Source organism: Saccopteryx leptura, chromosome 3, assembly GCF_036850995.1.
Source record: "Saccopteryx leptura isolate mSacLep1 chromosome 3, mSacLep1_pri_phased_curated, whole genome shotgun sequence".
NCBI lineage: Eukaryota > Metazoa > Chordata > Mammalia > Chiroptera > Emballonuridae > Saccopteryx > Saccopteryx leptura.
In genome coordinates, this window is record NC_089505.1 from 279,762,493 (window position 1) to 279,775,854 (window position 13,362).

The window sequence follows — 13,362 nt, forward strand, 5'->3', positions numbered from 1 at the left end:
TAAGAGAGTTCCCTGTTGGTGTCCTTAAACCCCCTAAGCATCAGAATAGAGTAATACATTGTAATGGTCATGTCTATAATAATGTTCTGAAATAGCATTCCATTATTTTATTGAAGTCAGTGAACAATTATACTCTAAAGTACAAAAAGAGCAAAACATAATAAAAACCCTCTTTCTTTACTGGCATCAAAAAGTCTGGCGATTCTAACTGCTCAACTGTCTAGAAAACAACGGCCTTTTCCAAGTTCCTACTTTATGAAGAATAATTTTAGTCATGATCGGCAGCAGTTGGTCCTGGGCAATTTGAGGACAGGTCTTCTTTATCTGTAAATGACATGAGGAAAATAAAAGATTACTACAACTTGTATTAATAGACTACTCTAGAAAATTATTTCAATATAACTTGGATTTTGTAGCTGTGTTTGCTATTTGCTTTCAAGTACAAAGTCATTAAATTCAAGTTAGTAAAGCCAGAACAGAAAAATGTGTTAAAGGGAAAACAACTGGCTCTAATATGACAGATGGTAAAATTTTAACTATTTCTTTCTTTTTATTTAATGTCTTTTTTAAAAAGATTTTTATTCATTTTTTAGAGAGGAGGGAGAAGGATATATATATATATATCCTTATATATATGGAGGGAGGAAGAGAGAGAGAGAGAAAGAGAGAGAGAAGGGGGCAGGAACAGGAAGCAACAGGAAGCATCAACTCCTATATGTGCCTTGACCAGGCAAGCCTAAAGTTTCGAACCGGCGACCTCAGCGTTCCAGGTCGACACTTTCTTTACCGTGGTACTACAGGTCAGTCATTTCTTTCTTACAATAAGAAAGAAATGGAGTGGATCTCAACATGCTAATTCTTATGCTTTTGGGACAATATTCTAGCTAACTACAGTATATAAAAAATTAGTTCTAAAAATTTAATATAGCTTTCAAGTATCTGTAGCTAAAGATTCTAAAAATAAAGCATGAGAAAAACTTATCCTTATATGATTCAAAATTCTTTCTTTCGAAATAAGACTGAAAAATTCCCTTGTACATTCAGTTTCCAAATAGTTAAAAATACCTTTAATAAGGTCTATTATTTCTATATCCACTATTTCTTTCTTTTTAAAATTATTGATTTTAGAGAGTCAGAGAGAGGAAGGGAGAGAAGAGAGAGAGAAGGATTCATTTATTCCATTTATTTAAGTATTCATTGGTTGCTTCCCCAATGTGCCCTGACTGGAGATTGAACCTGCAACTTGGTGTTTTGGGATGACACTCTAACTGACTGAGGTAACTGGCCAGTCCTATCCACTATTTTTTCAAGATATTGATTCCATATTACCATTTGGATAATAAGAAATGTACATTGGTTTTTGAAAATGTGACTTTTATAGAAAAAAATGAAGTTAAAAATCAGACAGCATTTGCATTCAATATTTTCTAAATTTTCCATTGATTTGAGAGAGAAAGGAAGGAAGTGGGGGGGAGGAGAGAGAGAGAGAGAGGGAGAGGGAGAAGCATCAATTCATTGTTCTCAGTTGTTTCATTTAGTTGTGCACTCACTGGTTGCTTCTCATACATGCCCTGACCAGGGATCAAACCCATGACCCAGGTGTGCTGGGACACTCTATACACTGAGCTACATGACAAGGCCTATGTTCAATATTTTAAAAAAGTTTAAAGTTTTTTCTTACCTTCATAGGCTGTTCCACACCAAATACAATACAGATGTTCTTCTCTTAAGTAACTGGTCAGTATTTGTAATTTGTCCACTACCTAGATACAGGGCACAAGAACGTTAATGGTTCCCACTGAACAGAATCCTGGGCTTCCGGTCTCTAGGATCATGCTGAATTAGCCCAATGCTATAAATCTTCCTCCACACTCTCAACCAGTTAGGAGAGCTATCAAAGGCAGAATATTTTAGAACGTGTTCCAGTTTACCAGCCACCCTGGTATTTTCACAGGTCTGCTGGACACAACAGAGACCACTTGTTAACATTCAGAAAATAGTTTGGGTGGCTCTTTCAGGATCAGGAGCCTTTAGAGACCACTCTACTTTCCAAGAATCTATTGATACTTTCCCCAGTGGGATGAGGGTGAACACTGACTCCCTTTACCATTAAAGGTCTAATCAGTGGTCCTGAAGTTAAGTGGTACAAAGATTTTTCAAATTTGAATGTTCCCTACACAACTCTTATATACATGTAACCACAGAAATGTGTATTCATTTCTTAAATAATCTCCACTTCCTCTGAATTGAGTTTTTTTACTTTGTTTTGTTTATGGGTGGAAGAGAGAGGTACTCAGAATCACTTCCACAAGTGTAACAAGAAACAAGGTAGAAGTGAAAATAATTTACATTTGCAGCTAATGCATCATCTGAACTGAAGCAGAGGTGAAAGGGCAAACTGAAGCTAAACAGAAAAATTACATGAAGTTTCATTTGGGGCTAATAAACCTATAGTGCAGTAGTTCTCAAGCAGGGGCGATTTTCCCTCGGAGGACATGTACCAATGCCCGGAGATAGTTTTGGTTGTCATAAGGCGGAAGTGCAACATGCAGCCAGTGGGCAGAGACCCGGGATGCTGCTAGATACCTCACAGTGCCCAGAACAGCACCCCATAACACTCGACTACCCTGCTCAGAATGTTAATAGTGCTCAAGGAAATGGTACCAAAACATACACTTAAATCTTCACTCTCATATTCATCTTCATCTTGTTCTTTTTCTTCCTCTTCCTCTTCTTCAGTCTCTTCTTCAAGTCTCAGCCAGTACCAGGCCTCCCTGGGAACTTGAATATTCTGAAAATGTAGAATTATTCCCAATTAAACATAGCTAAACATGAGACTATCACCAGTATGTTCAGGTCAACATGAATTCATTCTTTCAATTAAACATTTACTGAGCGCAGCTTCAGGAGTAAAGCACTGTGCTATGAACTCTGGGGATGCAGAACCCACTGAGAATGTGGTCTCCAAGCTGCTGACAATCTAGTAAGGAAAATAAGCTATAAATATAAATAGCTTAATGGGTATAAAATATACAGACAAGCTAGGAAATCAAAGATTCCTAACACACATTGAAAATAAAGTGTGCCCTAGCCAGTTGGTAGAGAGTTGCCCTAGTGTGTGAAAGTCCTGGGTTTGATTCCTGGTCAGGGCACACAGAAGAAGCAACCATCTGCTTCTCTGACCCCACCTCTTACCCTCCTGCAGCAATGGCTTGTATGAGCAAGTTGGCCTCAGGTGCTAAGGATGGCCTCACCTCAGGTGCTAAAATAGCTCGGTTGCCGAGGATTGGGGCAGCGGCCCCAAATGGGCAGACCCAGACAGGGGGTTCCCAGGTTCCCAGTTGCATGCAGGAGTCTGTCTCTCCACCTCCCTGCCTATTACTTGATTAAAACAAACAAACAAAAAAGAAATAAAGTGCTAGGGAAATATATGAAAATGAGAGGTTGCTTCTAGCAAGCTATTTAAAGATGATAAAAATATTATAAAATTTTTGAGAGTTTAAATGAAGTCATTTTATTTTGAACTATCAAAGTAGAAAATAAAAGCAGAGACACACTTAAGAAATTATTCATATCTGAAACAGTCGGTATTCTACCATGATCATACTAGCTAGAGACAGTGAGGTATTGAAAATGGACTAAAAATAGGCTATTCTGGTTAGTCTGATATTCAGGGGCACAGAATTTCCACACAAAGTAGCTCTGAGTAACCAACATTTAAATAAGCAGAGAATAATTAAATGTAAAAATGTTACTTAACCCTTATTAGATAATCCAGATTACTCAGATTCCTGCCATGAACAAGTCATTATTGTGAGAGTCAATTACTATAGATCATTAGTAAATGTTAAACAAAAGCTTGAATCCAGTGATTTTCAACAGGTGTGCCACAAGAAATTTTTTTTTTTTTTGCACCACGAGAATTTTTAAACCATGCAATACCTAGTCAGGGGCACTGACTTCTTTTCCCTTAGTGTCAAATAAAAAAATGACGACAGCCAACACAATAGCCGTCCAGTGTGAATAAATCAAAATCACACCTATTTTGTTTTGTCAGATTGGCAAAAAATATATATTGTGGTGTGCTGCAGAATTTCAGTAAATTAGTTTGTGTGACAGACACGAGATGAAAAGGTTAAAAATTGCTACTTTAATCCACAGAAGACTAGGTGTACCAGACTTAGAGTGTTTTGTTTTGTTCTGTTTTTTTAAAAAATACAAATTCATGGCCAATCATACTGGGTGCCGAAGCACGTCACTGCCAATCTGAAAGCAGGTGAAAGGCTTGCCTTCTGTGTATCCAACTGCTGGCAGGCTCGCTGGCTTCTTCTGAGATCTCCTTCCAGCTTCATTTCGTCTTGCTTGTTCCTAAGTCGCATTCTAATTGAAAGAAAAGAGCACAGTACAGGTCTGTACTCCCTCTGTCCATTTACTACGTCCAAGGACCAGAAAATGTACCACACCAAGAAAATGTGGCACCAAAAGCAGCACAAAGACTAAGTTTTACCGAAACTGTTCTGCAGCTTCTTCTGCAGCTTGGTTTTTCATGTGAATCTTTCTTCTGTAGCTTTCTAATTTTTCCTCCGCTTTTCGTTTTAATAGTGCCTCGTGACCAATGCCACTTTTTCCTGTTCACACAGACAACTCTGATGAGCTTACTGACTTTATACTTCAAACCATGACAATATAAACATTTGCAAATTAAATGCAATTGTAACTTAAATATAATCACTCAAAATTATTTGACAAGAATGACAGAAGAAAACACTGGAGATATTTTTTTAGAACCCCAAACACACAATTTGATTCTTATAAGGATCATTATTAGTCTGAGCTAAGGTGATAGTCATAGTATACAAATTTTTTTAAATTGGGAGAACATAATAGTCATATTTTCATATAAATATGATTAACAAATAAAACAAATACGATGAACAAAAAACATTTAATTCATTCAAAGTATTAAAAAACATTTATTTATTTTTTAATTTTATTTTTCAACTACAGTTTACAGTCAATATTATTTTGTATTAATTTTAGGTGTAGAGCATAATGTTTAGAGAGTTATATATTTTATAAAGTGATCCACCCGATATTTAAGAAAAACTTTTGGCCCTGGTCAGTTGGCTCAGTGGTAGTTTTGGCCTGGCGTGTGGAAGTCCTGGGTTTGATTTCTGGGTAGGGTACACAGGAGAAGTGATCATCTGCTTCTCTACCTTTCCCCCCCCTTTTTTTTTTTTTTTTTTTTGTATTTTTCTGAAGCTGGAAACGGGGAGAGACAGTCAGACAGACTCCCGCATGCGCCCGACCGGGATCCACCCGGCATGCCCACCAGGGGGCGACGCTCTGCCCACCAGGGGGCGATGCTCTGCCCCTCCGGGGCATCGCTCTGTTGCGACCAGAGCCACTCCAGCGCCTGGGGCAGAGGCCAAGGAGCCATCCCCAGCGCCCGGGCCATCTTTGCTCCAATGGAGCCTTAGCTGCGGGAGGGGAAGAGAAAGACAGAGAGGAAGGAGAGGGGGAGGGGTGGAGAAGCAGATGGGCGCTTCTCCTGTGTGCCCTGGCCGGGAATCGAACCTGGGACCTCTGCACGCCAGGCTGACGCTCTACCACTGAGCCAACCGGCCAGGGCCTCCCCCTTCTTTCTCTCTCACCCCTTCCACAGCCATGGCTCATTCGAGCAAGTTGGCTCCGGTGCTGAGGATGGCACTATGACCTCACCTCAAGCTCTAAAATAGCTTGGTTGCTGAGCACCACTGCAACAGCCCCAGATGGGCAGAACATTGCCCCACAAGGGGCTTGTCAGGTAGATCCAGTCAGGGCGTATGCGGGAGTCTATCTCTCTGCCTCCTTACCTTTCACTTAATAAAAAAAAAAACCAAAAAACTTTTAATGGATAAATCTGTCTCAAAATACATTTTTTAATGATTTTATTCAGTTTAGAGAGAAGAGAGCAGAGAGAGAAAGAGAGAGAGAGAGAGAGAGAGAGAAGAGGGAAGGGGCATGAAGCATTTACTCCCACATGTGCCTTGACCAGGCAAGCCCAGTGTCTTAAACCAGCAACCTTAGAGCTCCAGGTCAACACCTTATCCACTGCTCCACCACAGGTCAGGCACTGTCTCAAAATACTTTTAGAACATTTCAATAGGTAAAGATCACTTTGTATTTTCATTACGACAATTTTCCTCCAAATTTTTTTTTTTAATTTTATTTATTCATTTTTAGAGAGGAGAAAGACAGAGAGGGAGAAGGGGGGAGGAGCTGGAAGCATCAACTCCCATATGTGCCTTGACCAGTCAAGCCCAGGGTTTCGAACCAGCAACCTCAGCATTTCCAGGTTGACGCTTTATCCACTGCGCCACCACAGGTCAGGCCCTCCAAATTTTTTTATTTAAACTTTATTTTAAACTCACCAAAACTTACTTTTTAGTCTAAAAGGTTTAGAAGTTTAATTAAGAAATATTTTACTGGCCCTGGCCGGTTGGCTCAGCGGTAGAGCGTCGGCCTAGCGTGCGGAGGACCCGGGTTCGATTCCCGGCCAGGGCACACAGGAGAAGCGCCCATTTGCTTCTCCACCCCTCCGACGCGCTTTCCTCTCTGTCTCTCTCTTCCCCTCCCGCAGCTAAGGCTCCATTGGAGCAAAGATGGCCCGGGCGCTGGGGATGGCTCTGTGGCCTCTGCCTCAGGCGCTAGAGTGGCTCTGGTCGCAACATGGCGACGCCCTGGAGGGGCAGAGCATCGCCCCCTGGTGGGCAGAGCGTCACCCCATGGTGGGCGTGCCGGGTGGATCCCGGTCGGGCGCATGCGGGAGTTTGTCTGACTGTCTCTCCCTGTTTCCAGCTTCAGAAAAATGAAAAAAATAAATAAAATAAAAAAAAAGAAATATTTTACTGAGGGCTTCCTATGATGAGAACTGTAACAGTACCACATAAAGAAGAATTTATTAAGCAAACATTTGTGCTAGATATAAGCATATGTTATTATTACTGGGAAATGTCCTTAATAATAATTACATACCTGTTTTGACATTGAGAGGAATTGGTTCAACAATACCAGCTCCTAAAAAAAGAACAAAACACAAATTACTTTAGAAATTCTTCCTCAAACTGCAGGTAAGCATAGTATGCACCTTTACAATATTCCAAACAGAGCTCCTCCTGTTTCACTGATATTCAAACTGAAATCTGAGCATTAATACTCTATAATCAATTACCACCTTTTGAATACCTAAGTCCTCAAAAAGGCTAACCCAAAGCTTCTCTTTAGGGTTGTAAGAGGTGAAAGATTGATATTAAACATCCAAGAGGGTGGCAGCCTTGCTAGATGAAGATCAAAGCAATTACAATAAAGGAGAGAAGAAAAGAAAAACAGCTTACAAAAGCTGCTTGAAATATACAGCCTCTCTACCTAATAAGCAGTCTCACTTCCTAAAAAGAGAGGTGGGAATAGAGCTTCTCCTACTGCGTGGTCACTCAGGCAGCAGCTCCAGGTGCAGAGCAAACAGGGCCGAGTCCTGCCATCATCCTCAATGTTGCTTCACTATCCTTTGGCAATGGTACTTCTCAACCCTTCTCTTGTCACCTTTCTTAGCTCTTGCCTCCATTGTAAGCTTAGTTCATCCCAGCTGTTAGTGCCTTCAAGGCTGAGCTAGGCCCATTGGCAGTCTTCAATGGTCCATGGTTGTCAAAAGTAGATGTGGGAAGATGAAAGTTCTCCATGATGCTCGTTAGCACATAAGATACTCTAAGATGCTTACATTGCTTTAATTTCTATCAATAAACAAGATTAAAGAGGCATTTCTATACTCATGGATAAATCACCATGTGGTGGTTAGGAATGCCTTTTTATTTCTAGACATGACTTACCACTCTTGCCAAGGGCCTGACCACTTTTATATCCCATCTTCTGGAGCAAAGCAAACCCTTTGTTTTCACAGCCTAGTGCATTCTTCAACCCAATGTCACGTCTCTCTTGTTCTTCTTCTTTTAAACTCTTCTGCCTGTTTTTCAAATTAGCTTCTTGTTGTTTTTCTTCTTTTCGACGGGCTTCTCGGATTTGCCTCAGCATTGGCAATCCTGGTCTGATATCTTCCCTGAAGAATAGAGACATGGTTGTTTGAGAAGAGTACATGAAGTTTTCTCATGACTTTGATACTTACTCACTTGACACTACTTCGTATTTCAGTGTTACCTCTCTGACTATCTTTGTTATCATCAATATGAGAACGTAATCAGTGACTTTTAGTAAAACTGATGATGGTTGGTGCCAGAGTGTGGGAAACTAAAGAAAGTATACGGTTGAAGAAGTAAGAAGAAAGTAATTTTTGACTAATTTTTCTAGGTGGACAGGTAGATGGTGTTCCCATAGAATAGAAAGACTAACTTTCCAACCTCACATTTAACGTCAATGACATTGCTTAAGAGTCTACATTAATGTCTTATACATATCATTATATGAGGCGTACACATTTACTTACTGGACATTAATGAAGGAATCAGACATATAATCTTCCTCCTCTTCCATGTTCAACTTCACATGACAAAAGTACCTGCAGATCAAACAGGATAAAATAACAGTACTGACTTTTTAGTTTATCAAAATGGAAATAAACTTTTCTGTATTCCCAGCCTTGACCTTTCTCCAGAACTCTACTCCACATCCAAGTACCCTTCTACCCTAAACTTCTTTCATCTCCTATATTTCTAAATTAAAGTCACTACTATCTTCCCATTCCTGACCTCTTATAAACCTCTGTCACTTCCTCCTCTAGAATATCCCTCATAGGCACTTTTCCCTATCGTTGTGACCAATGCTTTAGCTCAGGCATTTCTTTCTTACCTGAAATACTACAACCGCTTCCTAATCGGTCTCATTGCTTTTGGCTTTTCCTTCTTCCAATCCATCCTCTACATACCCTCTCCATAATGGTGTTTTTAAAACCTAAGTTTTACGGAGGACCCGGGTTCGATTCCTGGCCAGGGAACACAGGAGAAGCGCCCATTTGCTTCTCCACCCCTCCGACGCGCCTTCCTCTCTGTCTCTCTCTTCCCCTCCTGCAGCCAAGGCTCCATTGGAGCAAAGATGGTCCGGGCACTGGGGATGGCTCTGTGGCCTCTGCCTCAGGCGCTAGAGTGGCTCTGGTCGCAACATGGCGACGCCCAGGATGGGCAGAGCATCGCCCCCTGGTGGGCAGAGCGTCGCCCCTGGTGGGCGTGCCGGGTGGATCCCGGTCGGGCGCATGCGGGAGTCTGTCTGACTGTCTCTCCCTGTTTCCAGCTTCAGAAAAATGCAAAAAAAATAAAAATAAAAATAAAATAAAAATAAAAACCTAAGTTTTTAAAACATCATCTTATTGTCTCTTCTAGCTGCTATTTAGCTTTGCTTTTGATTGTTACTAACCACTTAGAAAAATTAGTCACATTACTTGCTGTTTCACATCCTTTAATAAACTTTACCCTGTAGGCAGTAAAGAACCAGTCACTTTAACACGTAGCAGAAGTCCTCCAAAATCTACACTTGATCTTAGCCAAAAGACCGAGAAGCAATCCTCCAAAATCTGACCACTGACTCTTTAAGATTTATTATTCAAGCCACATGGGCTTCTCATTAAGCTCTGAACATACCATTGACATTCCCTTCCTCCTAGATCTAGGCTGCCCTCCCACACAAAAACCTGTCCTCGCCTCTCTCTACAGCACTTTATACCCAAGCTGCTCATTTGGAACTTGATATAGTTAACACCTCACCTATATAGAAACATTTTTGAGGAGAGTCTCCATCACAAATGCTAAAATAATGTAATTATTGATGCATAAAGGGGTAAAATAATTATCCAGAAAAATGTATCTCAAACTTTATTGTATATATAAATTGCATCAGGATCTTCTTAAAATGCAGCCGAGTCTGATTCTGACCTGGAGCCTGAGGTTATGCATTTCTTGGTTGGCCCCCAGTGATTCCTGACTCTTGGTTTTCAACGTCCTTGTGCAGTCACCTTCCACAGTAAACAGAATTGACCTGTGTAACCAATTATTTTTAAGGGACCCACTGAGCTGCAAAGTGCCATGCAGACCTGAATAGGGGTTACAGATTCTTTTAAAAACTCCCTTTTTATGGGTACAATGTACCCTCCTTTCCCATCAAGTATAACGATAAACTTCACAAGGCAATAACCCAGGCAGAGATGAGACAGTGGCTTGGACCACAGTCACAGCAGTGGAAGTGGTCACATTTTGGGTGTATTCTGAAGATAGAGCTAACAAGATTTTCTGACGGACTGGAGGTGATGTCAAGCATTAATCAGTACCTCAAAGGTTTTGGCCTGAATATCTGGAGGAATGGAGTTAGTTTTCGAGAGTGGTTACAGAAAAGAGGGCAGGGTGGCAGCAACAACAGTGCTTCTCTTAAGTCCCACTACACATCCTGGTGGAAATATGGGCTAAGTAGTTGGATGTACAGCAGAAAGATGTAAAAAACCCCACCTGTCTCAAACTCCCTCCAGGACCACTGATCCCCACCCTCTCACGTCCCTCCTGGCTGCAAGCATTCCACAGACGCGACCACTACGAGTGGGAATGTGGGGGATGGTGCGATGGGCTAGTCACAACCAGCACACTGATTACTGCCCTATACCATTCTATCCCGGACCTCCAGCCCCTTACCTGGCAGCTCTACTTGCCTGAGGCCAGTTTACAACAGCGCGAGCTGCGCACAAGCTCCCCCACCAGCGAAGGACGTCTAAGGTCCAGCCCACTCCTGAGTTTCCGTGAGCAGACTCTATTAGAAACTTGCGCCAGGCGGGGCTAGGAGGACGTGATTAGCGCGCTTGCGCCAGACCAACATTCTGCGCAGGCGCTCTCCCCTCATTTCCTGCTGGCCGCCGTGCGGAAGGCGGGGCATCCGGGTCCCAAGGCTGTTGCTTCTGGCCCCGGCGCTCAGCTGATCGGCCCCTGCCAGAGTAGGAGGTGAGGCCGCCGCATCTGGCGGCAAAGCATGCACATTGACGCGCAAGCACAGCCCTGGCCCCCCGCACGTTTTGGGAGGGTAGGGGAAGACATTTGAGTTCGTAATTGACTTTTTTCCCTTTTCCAGGGCCGGACTCGATTCCGAGCCCGCGCCTATTGGGGTTGACAGCCCAAGTGACCGTGCCTAGGCCTGCGGCGTCCTCTTGCATTTTCCCTGGGCCCGGCGCTGCGCGGAGGTCCGCGGACGAGCCGTGTGAACCCAGACCCGCAGCGCGCGCAGCTTCTGCTCGCTGCGGGCTCGGACCGCCCGGGGATGTCACCGATGCTTCGGCCGAGGGGACCAGGCCGCCCCATCCCTTCCCTGTAGGAAGACCGTGGGAGACTTCCATGTGGGTTCTTCTTGCTGGGACGTGTTGACACAGCCCTGGGCGAGGTGCAGCGAGGGGGAGTACGGGTGCTGTGCACCCCGCAGTGGACAAGAAGAAAGAAGGCTGGGTTGTCAGACCTGGCTGGTGTTTGATCTTAGTGCTTCAGTTTTCCAGTGTATGGAATGAATGAGTTAATGACATGTGTTTTTCTAGGCATATTATTTCCTGGACAAGTGCCTTATTTGCGGTATTTATTGCAATTTTTTTACCCCATTTTTTCCCCTCACTGATCATTAATTGTTTGTACCCTTTTTTTTAGAATTTAGTTCTCAGGTTTTGCCTCAAAGAAATTATGTAAGTTTCCTCCAAATGAAATGAGAAGTAAAGCCTGACTTTTCATTTCTTAGTGGGTTCCAATCATTAAGCTGCACTTTTAACAGTGAAAACATCCTTACAAGTATTTTTTAATTTGTTACTTTAAGGTGTGAATTTAAAACTTCAGTAATGGAGCTAGCTCACAGTTTGTTGCTAAATGAAGAAGCCTTGGCTCAAATCACTGAAGCAAAAAGGCCAGTTTTCATCTTTGAATGGTTGCGATTTCTTGATAAAGTCTTGGTTGCTGCCAACAAGGTATGAAATTGCTTTCTTTCTTTTATTTTCCCAGTTGCATTAACATAATCAAAAGTATTTTGTGCTCATGATTTGTGAGAAGACATTTTTGGAAAGGTTGTAGGTCACTTATGGTACTTGAGGATAATATACTGTAATAGGAATTTCTTGTCTGTACTTGTCTATTCTGTGGCAAGACCCACACCTCCTTTAAACCCACTTTGTTGCCTACGTCATGTCTCTACCTGGACAGCTGAGTGCTACTGTAGAAAAACATGACTATTAGACTGCTGTCCGACTTCCTGTGGCCCCTCAATGCTTTCTAGCAATCCCAATATCTTCATTTATCCCTCTGAGGAGTTAATAACAGACTTCTGTTTTATTTATCCTGAGTAGTGTATTTCATTATTTGTGTTGGTTTTCATTATGTGTGTGTTTTATTTTCTGTTTTGAAAATTAGATGCTTTTCATGCCCTGGCTGGATAGCTCAGTTGGTTAGAGCAGTGGACCCCAACCTTTTTTGGGCCACGGACTGGTTTAATGTCAGAAAATATTTTCACAGACCAGCCTTTAGGGTGGGACGGATAAATGTATCATGTGACCAAGACAAGCGTCAAGAGTGAGTCTTAGACGGATGTAACAGAGGGAATCTGGTCTTTTTTAAAAAATAAAACATCGTTCAGACTTAAATATAAATAAAACGGAAATAATGTAAGTTATTTATTCTTTCTCTGCGGACTGGTACCAAATGGCCCATAGACTGGTCCCGGTCCGCAGCCCAGGGGTTGGGGACCACTGGGTTAGAGCATTGTCCAGAGATGCAAAGGCTGCAGGTTCAGTCCCTGGTCAGGGTACATACAGGAACAGATTGGTGTTTCTGTCTCTCTCTCTCTCTCAAAAATCAATAAAGAAAAAAATATTTTTTAAAAATTATGTGCTTTCCTCAAACATCTGATGCTTTTTGGCTCTCTGTTCAAATTTATAGTGAGTAGGAAAACATTTTCTGGGCAGGGTAAAGTTTTTTAACTGCACTTCGTCGTAGGCTAGCCCAGTTCTTTGAGGAACCCTTGACGTGAGTATCATAGGTTCCTCTTGGCTAGTCATTCCTCAGAGAGACTCTTCTACTCTCGGGTTTAGGTTGTATGACTAGTTGTCTAGGTTCTAGGAATTCAGAGAGAAAGCTAGGGACTTCAACAGTCAGTGTGTAAACTTTCACTTAATCCCTCTGTTTTCAGTGCCATTTCCCCAGCCCACAGTGTGCCTGGGCTCCAGAGTAGAGGAGAGAGATATGAGAGTCTTACAACTTCTTGGATTCTCAAGCATTCCCTCCATTTCTAGGCACAACTTAAGTTTTCCATAAGTGCCTAGATCCTTGAAACAACTGTGAACATCAGTTTTAGGGGACCTTTTTGTTTGTAAGT

General features: G+C 42.2%; 2 protein-coding genes across 10 annotated transcripts in view; one reads left to right on the forward strand and one right to left on the reverse strand.

Moving 5' to 3' along the window:
• Positions 1–163: 163 nt before the first annotated feature.
• Positions 164–10,798, reverse strand: GPATCH11 (G-patch domain containing 11). Of its 5 annotated transcripts, XM_066378504.1 has the most exons (10): positions 10,662–10,747; positions 9,915–10,017; positions 8,477–8,548; positions 7,866–8,092; positions 7,018–7,059; positions 4,508–4,628; positions 4,290–4,380; positions 2,675–2,791; positions 1,682–1,763; positions 164–324 (listed from the first exon to the last, which is right to left on the reverse strand). In XM_066378504.1, the coding sequence occupies exons 3-10, from the start codon at positions 8,521–8,523 to the stop codon at positions 269–271; spliced, it is 783 nt and encodes a 260-aa protein (XP_066234601.1). In that variant the 5' UTR covers positions 8,524–8,548; positions 9,915–10,017; positions 10,662–10,747; the 3' UTR covers positions 164–268. The 5 variants fall into 5 exon arrangements, with proteins under 5 accessions (XP_066234601.1, XP_066234600.1, XP_066234604.1 ...); XM_066378503.1 differs by lacking the exon at positions 9,915–10,017 and having other exon boundaries at positions 10,679–10,798; XM_066378507.1 differs by lacking the exon at positions 9,915–10,017 and having other exon boundaries at positions 10,662–10,798.
• Positions 10,799–10,887: 89 nt separating this feature from the next.
• HEATR5B (HEAT repeat containing 5B) overlaps positions 10,888–13,362 on the forward strand; it is an 87,285-nt gene continuing 84,810 nt past the window's right edge. For 2 of the 5 annotated variants that reach the window (XM_066378508.1, XM_066378509.1), the window contains exons 1-2: positions 11,053–11,353; positions 11,815–11,962. In XM_066378508.1, the coding sequence (XP_066234605.1) occupies positions 11,352–11,353; positions 11,815–11,962 (150 nt within the window). In that variant the 5' untranslated portion in view covers positions 11,053–11,351. The other 3 variants (XM_066378512.1, XM_066378510.1, XM_066378511.1) reach the window with 3 other exon arrangements.